Source organism: Aethalodelphis obliquidens, unplaced genomic scaffold, assembly GCF_003676395.1.
Source record: "Aethalodelphis obliquidens isolate GAN/ISIS:26980383/991018 unplaced genomic scaffold, ASM367639v1 scaffold31, whole genome shotgun sequence".
NCBI classification, from domain to species: Eukaryota; Metazoa; Chordata; class Mammalia; order Artiodactyla; family Delphinidae; genus Aethalodelphis; species Aethalodelphis obliquidens.
In genome coordinates, this window is record NW_020837975.1 from 20,842,307 (window position 1) to 20,858,665 (window position 16,359).

The 16,359-nt window shown below is 44.5% G+C and overlaps 1 protein-coding gene across 1 annotated transcript in view; it reads right to left on the minus strand.

The window, feature by feature from the left end:
• PKHD1 (PKHD1 ciliary IPT domain containing fibrocystin/polyductin) overlaps positions 1–16,359 on the minus strand; it is a 404,235-nt gene that overhangs the window by 374,417 nt on the left and 13,459 nt on the right. The window contains exons 7-18 of the mRNA XM_027126840.1: positions 14,772–14,846; positions 13,730–13,794; positions 12,408–12,447; positions 11,462–11,532; positions 10,038–10,139; positions 9,159–9,254; positions 5,799–5,940; positions 3,725–3,839; positions 2,500–2,778; positions 1,316–1,405; positions 1,000–1,090; positions 109–251 (exon numbers count right to left, since the gene is read on the minus strand). Of these exons, the coding sequence (XP_026982641.1) occupies positions 109–251; positions 1,000–1,090; positions 1,316–1,405; positions 2,500–2,778; positions 3,725–3,839; positions 5,799–5,940; positions 9,159–9,254; positions 10,038–10,139; positions 11,462–11,532; positions 12,408–12,447; positions 13,730–13,794; positions 14,772–14,846 (1,309 nt within the window). The remainder of the gene's footprint in view (positions 1–108; positions 252–999; positions 1,091–1,315; positions 1,406–2,499; positions 2,779–3,724; positions 3,840–5,798; positions 5,941–9,158; positions 9,255–10,037; positions 10,140–11,461; positions 11,533–12,407; positions 12,448–13,729; positions 13,795–14,771; positions 14,847–16,359) is intronic.

Consider the following 16,359-nt stretch of genomic DNA (forward strand, 5'->3'; position numbering starts at 1 on the left):
TACAAGGCACAGCAATCACTCTCTTGTGCTTCCCCAGGCTCAACCCCAGAGAATAATTCCAATCCCTCCCTACCCACCTCGCCTGCAAGCACGAAGGCTGCTACTTACATGTGTGTACTGATCTAGCCGGTTGCCCTTCTGGGCAGCCGCGGGTATCAGGACAAGGTGTCGAGGCTGATGGAAGCTGAATCTCCCACAGAAGGGCTCTGTCCCACTGGTGAGGTGCCCATCAGAGCTGGAACCTTCTAGGCCTGGATGCATTTCAAACAAAATAGGACGATGGGTGTAAATGTTATATAGACTTTCCCAACATGTCTACAGGGAATGGGTTATGGGTTCGCCATGACATTGACCCCTCAGCCCTTGAGTGAGCTGGGCAGGGATCGAAGTGGTCGGCCCACCCCCCAGCCTGAAGGCTCTAGACATGAGAAACCCATCGTGTCTGCCCTACAGCATCGAAAATCTATTACCTTTTTCTATGTATACCATGACACAGAAAAACTACTGAGAAGCAAGGAGGTAAAGAGTGTTGACTGTAACTTAGTCCACCTTAGTATTTTTAAAACATACCCTCACATTTTTAGAATTTGTTAGATTACTGTTTTATATGTAATTCCTTTACTTGAGATGCAATTTGAATTAAGCAAGATTTGCACTGTTTTGCTGTTTCCCTGCTATGTCTGTTGCCCGTTTCCCACTGTACGGCATGAGACACAGTTCCTTATTCCAGCTCCCCGGCATCCAGGTTTCTAACTCTGCTCCACCTGACAGCTCGGGAGGGATGCCTTTTCTTTCTCTGATTCCCACACCAAACAGCTCCCTCCCAAGCACTCAGGGTCCGAATCCAGTTTCCATATTTTCATTTGACTCTTAACAGAGTCACCTGGGAGAGGAAATGAAGATTGTTCCCCTTTGACAAAAAAAAAAAAAAGAAGAGAAAGAAAGAAAGAAGACAAGGAGGAAAAAGAGGGTAGGAATTTGTCAAACCAGAGATCATACCTTGCTCGAATCCCAGCCGGAGTAGGATGTTCGCTGAAAGGGGTTCCAGTTTACATTTAACTGCAAGTAACTCCTCAAGGGCTGTTTGAATCTGTTAAAAAGAAAAACAGGGAATTCCCTGGATGTCTAGTGGTTAGGACCCGGCACTCTCACAGCCGAGGGCCCAGGTTCGATCCCTGATGGGGGAACTAAGATCCCACAAGCCACACAGTGTGGCCAAAAGAAGAAAGAAAGAAAAACAACCAGGAGTTCCTACCATGGGCAGAAAGACCACCTTTACTTCCCCCACCTCTGCTTAAGTGAAGAAGGTTCCCACCTGATGGGCCGTGGCATTTGCAGGGATTGGCTGGCTAGAGACATTGTCCCAGGTAAGGGAGAAGTTCCCTGTGCCAGACACCATCAGCATCTGAAAAGTCAAGAGTGACGGGGTTAAAGAACATGTGCTCATTGAACCAGGGAGACAACCTAGAAACACAGGACATACCTCCCTGGTTTGTTATTTCCTTTGTATTACAATTTCAATTTTTAAACTCACTATCCTCTAGAACTATCTGGAGAACACAAGTGTCATCACGTAATGAAAACTTTTCTTGGAAGAATATACATGTCTATCTCCCCACTGATGCCTGCCCCCCTCCTTCTCTTTAGAATGTGACACCTAAATGTCACCACTGAAGGGCTCACTCTCAGCTCTTCTCACCGAGCTCCCTCCCAGGGGTGGCCTGGGAGGGAGAAGCAGCCCCATGCGTGTCACACCCTCTCAGAGGCTGATTCAGCCTCTGCTTTGCTTCTACTGCATTCCCTGCTGGGCACATCCCACTTTTGTAATGGGGTGAGACCTAACATCTTATATTACTTGTTTTCTCCTTTGCTCTGTGGTTCTTTATCTGCATGTTTTACTATTATACCGTAAGCTTTAAGAGGCACAGTCCATACTGAGTCAACCTTGTACACTGAAAAGCGGACAACAAAAAGTACAACAAACACAACATTGTAAATCAACTATATTTCAATTTAAAAAAAGAAAGGACACCAAACTTGTCCAACCAAAATATGGGGCGCAACCAAGAGACCCAAAGGCCCTGACCCGTACAAAGCAGACTTAGAAAACGTAATATACGGGGAAATAGGACCCGAATGGGTCAAAAAGCTATGAAATCTCGTATGTGTACGCTCACAGGCATGCATACGTGGGTGTGGGTGTTAAGATGACCTTATCTCCTCTCTGGGGAATATGTTTCCAAAGGAAGATTTACCAGGAACTTAAATTCCTGGAACTAAATCCATAAATCAGGGCATATCAACAATAAGACTTTGCAGTTTTTTTAAAAGTCCTCTCAACCCTATTCGATGGATACCCTATCTCTTTGGCAGCAGAGTTACCATCACGGCTCAAGTCTCCTGGCTCCCAGCCAGCGATCCTTCCACTAGGCGGGACTATATTCCTCGCAGAGTTCACCCCCTGAACCTAACCCCATGGGACAAGGAAGACACGGAGACCTGGATTTCCGGAAGTCTCTGGGCCCGGGCTTGGATCTGATGCTTCTCCCGGAGGTACGTGCTGACCACCTCGGGATTCAGCCAGGTGTTATGGATCTGGACACCAATCCTCACCCCGCGGCTGGGGGCTCTCCCTCGATGCTCTGCTTCCAGGTAGTACCTGGCTCCCCCGAGCAGCTCCAGCTTGGGGGCCTTCTGTTGCCAGGTCTCTTCACTCCCATTCTGCTCCCAGGAGTCAAACCAGTCAGCAGTGCCCACTGCGATGGAGGCCACTTTCACCTGCACCCCAATCAACACATCAGGACCAGCACTATGAAGCTTCTGGGTCTCTTTTTCAAACAGCAAGTGTCTAGACAGCTACTTAACAGGAATTTGAGGGCTGGTGGCCTTTTCCAACAAGTTAGGACCTGTGCCTGTGTATGTTTCTCCAGCCGTTCTTCTCTCTCTCTTTCTCAATTACATACTATTCAGATGAGGCTGGATGGTCCATGTTCAGAGCTGGAACAGACAACCTGAAACCCTAGCTTTACATGATGCTGTGGGTAAAGTTGTATGAAGTCCTCTGAGAAACCTAAATGTTACTTGACTGCATCATAATCTATGATGTTTCTCTAGCCAACTACCAAAGCAATTTCATAGAATTATATTCATCATTTGAGAGGAAATACTGTGTTTCTTTGTCAATGGCACTAGTTAATTTTGGCTGTTTGTTAAAACACTTTTTCTTATCCTTCAAAGCTGATCAGAAATTTCCTGCATAAAACTAACTACATCCCTACCCAGAATTAGTGGTAAAGATGCAAGTTTTGGAGTCAGACAAATCTTGGTTTGAATTCTTAATATGCCTCTTATTATCCCAGTGGCCCCGGACTGGCCATACAATCCTTCTAAGCCTCATTGCCCTTATCTGGAAAACAGAGATAAAGGGACATAGCTCACAAGATGCTGTGAAGGTTAGAAACAAGGTGTATAACAGCTGTAGCATAATGCCCAGCTTACAGTAAGACCTCAATAAACATGCCAACACATTCAGCCAAGCTCTTTTTCAACAATTAAAATCATGTCAATTATATCTCAATTTTTTAAAAAAAAAATCTCTGGTTGCTTAATGGCATGTTACAACTGTCAGTAGAATATGAGAGCTTCCATTGTAAGTTTTTGGTTTTTTTTTTCAGGAATTAAGGACTGGGGACCAGAAGAAGGAAAACGAGAGGGAGGTGTATACCTTGGTCCTCGGGTCCTCCGACTGACTGAAATACAGGGAAGCCTGGTTGTCAGCCTGGATCCAGAAAGTGTAATTATTTGTCTCTGGGGCCACAAAGAACCCACTGAGCCGCGCTCTGGAAAGCAGAGGAACACAGACAAAGAAGTGAGGGCAACCAAGTCCGGAATCACTGACCCAAAAAATGGTGCCCTTGGACCTTGTTTGTCTTTATGGCAATAAGGAGGAAACACCTGACTCTTGTGCCATGTATTTGGCCAAAGCCCTCTGGATGCAGCTTTTCCTGTGGTGCTTGCCTGGCTCAGTATCTCAGCCCATCTCTTTGCACTGGCACAACTCCCTGAGCAATCCTGTCGTCTTTGGGAAAGTCGTAGTCGCAGCGTAGGTTTGCCTGGAGGCTTAGCTGAGATCACCCACCTAACACAGCCAGTGCAGAGCCTGGTGCACGGTAGGAACTCAATCAATACTAAATATTATTCTCATTATTACAAATAAAGAGAGATCACCAATCAGAGTTTGTGCTGATTTGGTCTAGATACCAAGAATACCAAGAATCTTTTCTGATAATAGTTTTGAAAGTAACTATGTAAAGGTCCATCATTATCATAATTTTTCAATCAATAAATATTTCAGCTTCTTCATTTAAAAATTTTGAATTTTATAGAAACGAATGGCAGAAAGAATGGAAAGAGCTACTGTCTGGTTTGTGCCTCCTCAAAATGGCAATTAGACAGACATACCCTACAGGTCATACCAGACAGTCCAAATGTTCTTTTGTCTTTTGAGGTGGCCTGACTCTCCTTGACACTCCTGCACACACTGAATATAGCTGAAAGGTTTTCCTTTGAACACTACTGATGAGCCTCAAAAACTATGACAAAGACACAGTACTAGGTGCCACAAATTTTATATATATATATATATATATATATATATATATATATCTCCACTTTAAAACCATGTATACTGGTGGTTAGATATCTAATTAGTATGGCTTCCAAGACAATAGAAACTCTACTCTGTTCAGATTTCCTTCCCTACTTGGCTTTTCAATGTCTGAAATTCCCTGAACAGAGAACAAAACCTTCCATTTCACAACTGAATTGAAGTTTTAAATAGCCAAGGGACTTCTCTGGCAGTCCAGTGGTTAAGACTCCGTGCTCCCACTGCAGGGGGGCATGGGTTCAGTCCCTGACTGGGGAACTAAGATCCCTCATGCCGTGTCACATGGCCAAAAAGAATAAAGTTCAATAAAATGGCCAAATCCTTGAAAGAGGTCACAGGTTGGCTGGAATTCACACTCAGGAGTCATGACCAACCTCTTTGAGAAGAGTTTCAAAAGGAGAAGAGATCCATCACACCTAAAGGAGTCAGTCACCTGAATCCACACCTTTAGAGTACACTGTGTCTCCACAATTCTCTAACTTTCTATATTTTTAAGCCCACATTAAAATATGAGAAATTTTGGCCACATCCTTGAAGAGATTAAAAAGACAAAACTAAACTAAGCAGGAAAAACTTTATCACACTGCAGTCACCACTATAGAAAACAACGTCTCCAGAGCCCACTGGAGTTTCCCCTGCTATTATACCAGCCATCTGGTTGACATTTGGCACTGGATAATTGTTCCCACAGAACTGTTGGCTGCCCAGCCTCTGCTCCCTCATGTGCCCAAAGGGCAAATTCTCGAGTCTTTCTTTAGTATCATCCAGATACTAGTCTCACCTCTTAACCACGTTCCTGCGGCAAGTTTTGCCCCGCTCTCTACCAAGCTTCCTAGACTATCCGGCTCAATGTTCTCATGAATAGTCCTCCCCAAAACAGATTTCAAACTAAGCTGTAGAAAATACAAATTTTACCTATTGATCAAAATTTACTGTGTACCCATAAAGGGCCTGTGGTCCACGAGCATAACCAACATCAGCTGAGAACAGCGGTCAAACTTTGTTGCTGTTGAATTAGTAGATATTTTAAACTTTCCCCTGGAAATCTCATTGCTCACTTACCTGTCTCCTAGCCTCACCTAGGCCAGTAGAGACACCTGTGATATGGACCCGCACTTTGCCAACAACATACCTGAAAGGTTGCCCTTCCTTTGACCAAAATCCAAACGGAGAGCTGGCATTAGGGACAATCTGCCATCTGTACCCAGGGGTGGCTTCTGTCAGGTCCAAGCCCTCAGCCGCGTCTCCAACTTCAAAGAGAAGCCCTCGATTGCCTGTAAGACACGTAAGCCTCATGAACATCAGAGGGCACTTCTCCCCCAAGCAGGGGAACTGCTTTACTACAGATTACAGAGTGAAGATGATCCAGGAACTATCTAAAAGGTGAGTTAACTGAGACACAGATGGAGTAGCCATGTGAGATGTTCTACAGATAATACAAATGTTCTAGAAAGTGGAAACTACTGCTTGATGTAGGATTTAAGTTCTTAGAAGGAGAGACTTGACAAGGAGCGGTAAGGGGAAATATTCTCAGAAAAGACGAAGGAGCTCTTTTTAATGTGAGTGTCTGGATATGAGAAAATGTAAAAGAGCAAATGAAGGCTCGTGAAGCCAGGACTGGACTTCAGTCTCTTTTAATATTCAGTTCAGCTTGGGAATTCTATTCCCTAAAACCCTGAGTCCCAGAAATTTGGCAATCCTTAAATTTTTCACAGGTCATGGCCTCAATTTGTAGCCATGGAGCAAATCACGTGACAGGCTATTAGAACATTACATAACATTCTAAATGATGTCGTACTTATTCATTTGTGTTTTATATTAAACAAACCCTCAGAGCGAAGGCATATGTGCGATCAATATTGGCTACTAATTGGGGTGAGGGTAAGAGCTCTGGAATCACACATGGGTGAGTTCAGAGTCCAGCTCTGCCACTTAGTCGATGTGTAGCTTTGAGCAAATTGCTTCATGCCTTCGTTTTCTCCTCCATCAAAATGGGGCCAATAGTAAACAGAGATACTGCACTAAAGACTAAGGGAGCTGAGTTATATGTCAATTATATCACAGTAAAGCTGGGGAGAGAAATAAAGTCAGTTTGACAATTCTGAGGGGAAAAAGACTAAGGGAGTTTAATATATATACACAAAGAGCCTGAAATATAGTAAGTACTCAATAAAGGATAGGTAGAGTAGTTATTATTTTAAACTACTATTGTTATTCCTTGTTAAATCCTAAGAAGGGAAAACAGATAAGGAATAAGCATAAAAATAAAAGCATATTTTAACATACTATTTGAGGTTTCTTAACCTCAGCAGTATTGATATTTGGGGCTGGATAACTCCGTTGTGAGGGCTGTCCGGTGCATTCAAGGATGTTTAGCAGCACTTCCACCCTCTACCCACTAGAGGGCAGTAGCACCACCATCCCAGGTGTAAGGACCAAACATTGCCAAGTGCCCCCTGCAGGCCATTGAGAACCACTGCAGTACAGGATCCTTTGTCCTTCTGTTACGGAACGCAAGTCCGTGTGCCCAACACAGTGAGGCCAAACAATACCAAAACCTCGGAGTCTGGAGCAGAGGAAGGTTTATTGCAGGGCCATGCAAGGAGAGGGGTGGCTCATGCCTTAAAAAAAAAACCCAAACTCCCCGAAAGCCTTCAGCAAAGCCCTTTTATACGAGAGGTGAGTGAGGGGCGCGGTTATCTGTTGCACACTACTTGGTGTCAGATCCTTTGTTCTTGAAGTCAGGTCACGGTCAAGTACCGATGTTCCTGTACATCTCTACCAAACAAATGTTATTCTCTGTTCTGACAAGAAAGGGCAAGGTCCCAAGGCTCCACCTTCTCCCTCCGAGGTCCAAGCCCAGGCTAGGAGGAGGGGGTCCCTTGGCGGGCTGGTTACCCTGCCTGGAAGGGTTCGTCCAGCACCCAGTCTGGGCCCTCCCACCAGTGCCCCAGCCGGCTGACGAGGCAGCTCTCAGCTGGTGGCACGCTCAGGGCCAGATCCCCAGACCCCACCCAGCCATCACCACTGAGGGAGCCAGACGCCCAGGACCCGGCCGGCCCTGTGGCTCCTAAGGCTTCCCAACCGGGGGCTGAGGTCCCTCAGACTGGGACCCCTGGAGACTGCCACTGTCAGTAGCTCACAGAGGTGGGGAGAGGTTCGCCGCCGCCTCAAGGCCTGGGCCCGGCCAGCGCGCGGCCGAGGCGAGGGCTCTGGAGCCCTGCAGGACACAGCCCTAAGCCTGTCCCGGGGCCCCCCCAGCTCACCCACGGGCCCCAGAGAGAAGGTCGAGATCCGCCTCTCACCGCACTCTGTCCCACGGACCGCCACGAGTTCCGCCGCTGGCGGGGCCAGACCTCTCACTGCCTCGCACGCACTCAAGGTCTCGCACTAAGGGTCTCGCGATAATGGTCTCCTGCTAACAGCTGCGCGCCCGCCCCGCCCCATCACACTTCCATGGAAGAAATTTCAAAAGCGCTTCAGAAAGGACGTTATCAACCATCAAGAAAAGCTGTGTTCAGGAAATTCCTCTACCGCAACGCCAGTAGCTAGAGCAGGCGCCCTCTCTCCTGACTCTGGAAACGCATTCTCTCCATCACTTGCTTCACACAGTAGTTTTGTTTCCTTGCATGGGAGCCTTCCCTGAGTAAAAACCGCAGATCGGGGAACTGGAGAATTCCCAGCTAAAGCTTTGCATGTGTTTTCACACCCGAATGGCCTTTCTTTATAAAGTTTTCTCCCCTGATGAGATTCAGGAGACGAGCTCCCTGCCTGTGGATTAACGGTGAAGACAGCCCTTGCGGGGCACATAGGGCTCCCAACTGGTGGCCTGTGATTCAGGCTGCCCAGCACGCCAACTGCCCTTCGTCCCTAACTAAGCCCGAGCTCCTGTTCTAACGCTTTCCAGAAAAGTGCTCCCGCGGTGCACTTGCAATCTGCAGCCGTGGAGTAGAAGGTTTAAACAAACACAGAAGGACAGATGGAACCTGGCCCCTCGCCCCCTCCATTTCTGCCCACTTCAGGGGTAACCTGGTGGCCCCATCACAATACATCTCTACTTTTCAGAGTAGCAGACAGTGCCCACAGGGGAGAAGAAACAACATTTAAATATGCACCCCATTGCACCCCACCCTCCGCCTCGTCTAAAGCTGTCCTATGAACATAGAAGACATGGTCTGAAGCTCTGTCTTCTTAAATAGTAGGCAAGAGGGCAAGTGACCCAGAGGATGGAGGAGGCCGCTCAGGGGTTTCCACCGGTCACTATAGCAACGTCTTGATGGCAGTTAGGCTTCCTGGATCATGGTTTCCACTGAACCGCATTGGTCATTCAGCTGGCTGGGGCTAGGAGTGCAGGGCGTTGCCAAGCATCTGAGTAAAGCTAAGAGCCTCTCTGAAATGAAAGCTCTGACTCAGGACCCAAGGCTCAATGAGCAGCCAGTCAGACAGCTAAGACCGACCACATATCATAGACCAGCCGTGGAGACTTCCTTACCTGCCTGAGGAGCGGAGAGTCTTGCACCTTTACCTGGAGCTCTGGTGGTGCACTCAATCCTCCTGGGAGACACGTGTCTAATATCACACAGAATGCCTGAGGGGAACATTTAAATTAGATGCAGATGTCAATATCAGTGGAGATACAGATGTGGCGGGACAGAGGACCACACTGAGGTAGACAGGCAAAGGGCCAGAAGTGGAGAGTAGAGAGAAAGTTGTCACCTCAATGGAAGGAAGCAAGAAAGGGGGAGTGGCAGAGCAGTGGAACACGGGGCTGCTCAGAATAATCAGGAAGAAAGTGCCTTGCCATGTCGTTCACTGGAGATGAACTGAGCTGGGGAGAGGAATTGACAGGAGAGTGTGAGGACACTTTCCTGCATCCTTGGTGTCACCAACTAGAGGAGCATCCCACTAGGCAGAACAAAAGGTTCTAGACTGTTCTCCACAAAAGGGTTCATTAAGGGGGCATTCCAGAAGAATCTGCATAGCAAAAGCCTGCCCACTCTTACTTATTCAGACAGAGCTAAGGGGAGGGAGAGGGGTCACCTTTTAGAAGTAGACCTTTGTGAAGACGCAGCTGTGCTTTTCCTTCTCTTCCCTCCCAAGATGGGGACACCTGAGGGACTTGCCCCTGAGTTGTGAGTGTGTCTGCAGCAGGACACCCTATTTCTGTTACATGTTTGCCAAGCTGCAGGACCAAAACACCCCCCAAGCCCTGCAGCCTCAAACACAGGTCAAAGACCTCAGAACAGGATCCCATGATGAGTCGGAAGAGGCAAATATTGCTTCCCCCCATCCTTTCCAGGCCGTAAGAGATACATCATCTCCTATGGCATTTAAATCTATGAACTCTTTTCAGCCATTTCAACTTAGTTACCTGCAACGGTAACCTGGGCAGGATTGTCAAAGAAGTCCCCTGTAATTGTGATGTCTGTTCTTCCCCCAAGGCTCCCAGTTTCTGGAAACACAGATAGTATTTCTGCAAGAGGGGAAAAAAAAGTAAGCTTCCAAATATAAACCAGGATGTGAGCCAGATAATAATATAATCATAGAAGCGATCCATAATTTATTTCTTACTTTAACTTTCTAAGACCAGCAACAGTTGTAATTTTTTTCTAGTAATAGTCATTTAAAAGTGCATATAATAAGAAAAGGATTCACATATAACAATATGGATAATAATATATATTATACAGGATCAATATGTGAAAGGAATGGGAAATGCAGTCACTCATGCTATCAGCAAAAGTCCCTGCGTACCATGATGCTTTCTTAGGAACTCTGTCTCCTGACCTCAAGGACTCTGTTTACACATCACAGAACAGTCGGTTACACTTTATGGAGGAATCAACTCTGGATGCACCAGGCAAGGTCTCAATTTACCCATATGAGTCTGCAATTCGCTCTAAGCAAAAGAATGAGTTACACTGTCATATGCCACAAATCCCCAAGAATTTAACTTTTTCTGATCCTTCCCCCTCCTATGATCAAACTCTGAGAATTCTAAGTTTCGTCTCCGCAAGGGGAATGAGTAGTCGTGTTCTCTGATAAACTGAAGGTACAAAGAGGCTAATTATGCATGGTTACTGCTTCAAAATAAAACCAAGGGTCAAAAGTCAGCTTTGACAGAGGTAGGCTACCTAGAGAGTGAATGGCATTGGCCCCATGACTTAGGAAATTTCTTGCACTTTTGGCAAAGGCAGACTCTGCTGCCTCTGGAATCTGCACTAACCTCGCAGACATTTTTTAAGTGGTTTTGGGACTGTATTCAAGCTGAGAATCTAGCACTCACATTTAGTAGCCAGCTTTCTACTACTGGACGAGTTCACGATTTCATGAAAGTTTCCAGTTTTCAGATTCTTTTGGTATGAAGATTTACTCATCAGATAGGAATACGCAAACTTAGCATCTGTATCAGCAAGTCATAAATTGTTGAATGAATGCTCAGAGATGAGATGTTTAAAATAACTGCAAAGATGTGCTTTAGATTTTTCAGTGCCATCTCTTTTCTGTTACTTGTTTAGAACAAAAAACAGGGATGACTCCCCTTTCTTTTATTGTCTATATCCCTAGACTTTGTATAAAAATCTATGATCAAGCCTCTTTTAATATAGCAACTAAAGTGGACACTCACACAAGCAACCTATTCTCATACAAAACCAAAGGGCGATCCATGACTTCAGGGACGGCTTCAGGTGTTAATGGTCATAGAGAAATGGCCAGAAAGAAGGGACGGAGGGTCCAAGGTGCAGGGCCGAGTGAGGGGAGGGGTGAGAAATACACGATGAAGGGAAATGGTACCTGAATACGTCTGGTACAAGAAAAGGTCCTGCTTAGCACTGACCAGCCATGCATCCTTGTGTACCATTGACCTTCAAAAAGACAAAATTGTGTTTTGGATGAAAACTGCATCTGGGATTACATTTATTTTGGGGGGGGGGGGGATTACATTTTTTAAATTGATTGCCTGAAAGGAAAATCACTAACTTTAGTGACCTTTAAGCTGTTCTGATACCAGCTCCCTTTGATGACTAGAGAATATCAATGGGGCAAAGTTTGTTTTCTGATCTAGAAAATTATATGGGAATAATAATACTTACTTTACAGAGTGTGACTAGCATTAAATGGAAAAATGAACGTGAAAGGACCTGGTATGGAGCTGGCCTGTGGAAGATACTCAACAGATACTGTTTTAGTCCTTCCTAAAAGAGAGACAGCGACAGAGAGAGACAAAGAGCAAATCTCTCTACTTTGGGCTGTGTCACTATCTTCACAATGAAATTAATATCTGCTAGACAATGCCCTTTTCAGGAAAACACTGACAAAGTACATAGTGTCAGAACATGAGGCAAGCAGAAATCCAGAATCCTAATAGATCTCTCCAAAGCGCTATGAAATTTGGACACTTCCCATCTTGAAGAAGGCATTTCCTGGCATGATACAAAGCATTTTATGGAACTGTACTGTTTTAAATTTCCAGTATTATGAAATTATTTAAGAAGTAATTCCCCAAATTCTGTACCATTATCACACTGAAACTTTTACATTGCTTCAGGACGAGTGCATAGGACACAATTCTATTCACCCAGGTAAAAACAAAAACTCAAGTGGGTATGTGGGGTTTTATGACGCTACTCTATTCGGGTACGTTTAAAATTTTCCATTATAAAAGGTTAAAGAAGCTAAGCAAGACACAAGAGTAGATAGTGTAAGATAAAGATAAATCTGCTTCCTCCCAGTTACTTACTTTCCTTTGTTAAATATTGAGAAACTAACATTCTGGGAGCCTGTAACAAAAAGAAACAGACATTAATACAGGAATGTGCACGAACTGCCTGGACCAGGTCACTGCTACCATAAACCCAAGGACTCTGGCGATCACCAAGGTACCACCCACACCTTAATCTCTTTAACAGTGCCCAAAATAAACACGTTCCAGACTCACACCATCAGCGATGGTGACTTCTAACCACAAAAGGATAAATGTAGAAGCACAGAGCAGGGAAGAGCAGGCTTGGAGTTACACCAAGCATGACAAATCCTGCCCCACTGGTTACTAGGTTCAACTTTCTCACCTGTAAAGCAAAAACAATTCCACCAGCCTCCAGGCTTATACATGAGGATTACTCTAGTTTATATTTAAGTTGCTTCATATAGTGTCTCTCAGGGAGTTCTCAGCAAATGGCAGTTATCATTATCATCCTCAGGAGAACCAATTCTTTTTTTTTTCATCTTTATTGGAGTATAGTTGCTTTACAATGTTGTGTTAGCTTCTGCTGTATAACAAAGTGAATCAGCTATATGTATACATATATCCCCATATCCCCTTCCACTTGAGCCTCCCTCTCACCCTCCGTATCCCACACCTCTAGGTCATCACAAAGCATTGAGCTGATCTCCTTGTGCTATGCAGCAGCTTCCCACTAGCTATTTATTTTACATTTGGTAGTGTATATATGTCCATGCTACTCTCTCACTTTGTCCCAGCTTCCGCTTCACCCCTGTGTCCTCAAGTCCGTTCTCTACATCTGTGTCTTTATTCCTGCCCTGCCACTAGGTTCACCAGTACCGTCTTTTTTAGATTACATATACATGCGTTAGCATACGGCATTTGTTTTTCCTTTCTTAACTTACTTCACTCTGTATGACAGACTCTAGGTCCATTCACCTCACTACAAATAACTCAATTTCATTCATTTTTATGGCTGAGTAATATTCCGTTGTATATATGTGCCACATCTTCTTTATCCATTCGTCTGTTGATGGGCATTTAGGTTGCTTCCATGTCCTGGCTATTGTAAACAGAGCTGCAATGAACATTGTGGTACATGACTCTTTTTGAATTATGGTTTTCTCAGGGTATATGCCCAGTAGTGGGATTGCTGGGTCATATGGTAGTTCTATTTTTAGTTTTTTAAGGAACCTCCATACTGTTCTCCATAGTGGCTGTATCAATTTATACTCCCACCAACAGTGCAGGAGGGTTCCCTTTTAGGAGAACCAATTCTTGAAATCGTTTTTTTCCAACACAGAGAAAAACTTTAAAATTCTGTTACTTCTCACACAGACCAATGTAGTTGCCTTCCACACGGCACTGCAGAGTCCCAAGACCATGGTCTTCCTGAATAGGATAGCTAGGGAAAGAACCGAAAAAGGTAAGAGGTAAGAATCACCAGGCAATTCAGTTCAGAAGCTCTGGCTCTTTAGCCAGGAAAGAAAATAAATAAATAAAATAAAATAAAATGTAAAATAAAATAAAACACAACTGTAACTAGAGTTATCATCAATACCAGTCAAACACACAAAATTTTGTCTACTCCTAATCTCCATTGGGTCCTTTCTTTCCAAAATCTATTTTATACAAGGACAGCAAGATCCTTATCCCCCCAAAAAAGTCTATTAGCAAATGTGAACTGAAACAGGACAATTCTGAGCAAATGTAAGAAACCACATTATAGAATTTGGCTCTACTAAACGCTAGTCCTGGAAGCTAAGCCATAGGGTATAGAAGGTTAATCCACTCAGTCCGGAGGGAAGTGAAAATCCAGCAAAATGTTGGTTATCTGAACTACAAGCACATAGACACTCATTTTCTAAATGTTCCTTGTAATAAATAAATAACTGAATATTGAAAAGTTAGTTGTTTTCTCTCTGGCTAGTCATTACAGTATAGTGGTTAAGAGGATGAACTTTGGAGGCTAGTTAGTGGGCCCAGGTTGAAACCCGAGCTCTGCCACCTGCTCCTTGTGAGACATTGGACAAGTTACTTAACCTCTCTGTGCCTTGGTTTCCTCATCCGTAAAGTGAGACTAATAACCGTATGTACTCACAAGGTTATTATCTGCCTTAAATGTGAAACCGTTGGCAGTAAGCACTTAGTAAGTATCAGCTATTTGTTTTCAAGAAAGCTTTCAGAACCCACTTCAAGTTGCCTTGTGAATCAATTACTGTGTCTTTTCTAGGGAGTCTAAAGATGAGGCAGTCAACAGTTATGGGTGACTTATATTAAAAATAGGTGTGTGTGTGTGTGTGTGTGTGTGTGTGTGTGTGCACGCGCTATGCCCATGTGGGAGAACCTAAAAGCATACATGCTGGCAAGAAAGGCACTCACCGGCATCCTGTCTGTCTGTTTACAAGAGAACAAGGAGTGACCCATTTGTCTCCCTGAGCTTCCAACATCAATGGGCTGGATACAAAATAGAAACAACAGACACAAGTCAAGAGTGAATGCTCTCAACAAACATTCTTGGAAAAACCCAGAGGAAACACTGTTATGGACATTCATCTCTGAACTTATGGGGCATTAATGCAGGTGACTGGGGACTAGGAGATGCTAAATCAGACCCTCAGCCCAAGAGCAGGGTGCATAACATTGGTCTGTGGCCCACACTTTCACACCACAGAGGGAGCACTTCCCCTTTCCTGAAAAATCTTCATCATCTCCTTGGCTATACTGGGTTCCCACAGAGCCACGGAGGAGTTTGTGTCTTTGTTTCCCCTTGCAAAGGCTGTATCCCAGACCAAGGCTGTGACGGGACCAAGTCCCGGGAGGGCTTCAGTCCTCCACAGGAAGAGTAATTTCCGTTCAAGACAAGTTGACCATTACAGTAAGTCCCTTACATACGAATGAGTTCCTTTCCAAGGGCGCATCCGTAAGTCCAATTTGTTCTTAAATCCAACAAAGTTAGCCTAGGTACCCAACTAACACAATCAGCTGTATAGTACTGTACTATAATAGGTTTATAATACTTTTCACACAAATAATACATAAAAAACAAACACGAAAAATAAAGAAAATGTTTTTAATCTTACAATACAGTACCTTGAAAAGTACAGTAGTCTAGTACAACAGCTGGCATACAGGGGCTGGCATCGAGAGAACAGGCTAGAAGAGTTACAGACTGGAGGAGGGAGAGGAGGTGGGAGATAGTAGAGCCGAAGGATCGTCAGCAACAGGAGATGGAGGGCAGGCTGCAATTTCACTCACGCCTGACGCTGATGGCACAGGTTCTGGTTCCTTGCCGGAACCAGATGCACGTTCACATCTTTGAAAGTTCACAACTTGAAGGTTCATATGTAGGGGATTTACTGTATTTTTTTTTTTTTTTTTTTTTTTTTTTTTTTGGCTTCACCATGTGGCTTACAGGACCTTAGTTCCCCATCCAGGGATCCAACCGGGGCCACAGCAGTGAAAGTGCTAAGTCCTAACAACTGGACCACTGGGGAATACCCTGGCCATTATTTTATGCCAGAAATGTATATCCTGAAAGTTTGCCAAATCATGTTCTTTTCAACCAGAACAGAATCAAAGGTTTGGAGCAGAACATGAGGATCCCCCCATTCTGTCCAAGGGGTGGAGGAAATATTAGACACAGAATGTAGCATCTCTCAACAGAGCCTCTAATGAAGTTGTGGTCCTTCTACCCTATAAATCCTCATTATAATTGCTTCATACGTTGAGTAACCACAATTCCTTCCCACAAACACCTCAGCTTCAACACTTTCCATCCTGTCCCCCCCTTTCCCTGGCAAGGATGATTTACTAGTACCACTTTGCACTTTAAAAGTCTCCAATGAAAAAAGTCATGTTGGCATCCTAATCATTCCCAGAAAACATTAAAAACTCAATGGCTTTCACAAATAACATATGATGTCACTCATATGTGGAATCTAAAATATGACACAAGTGAACTTATCTA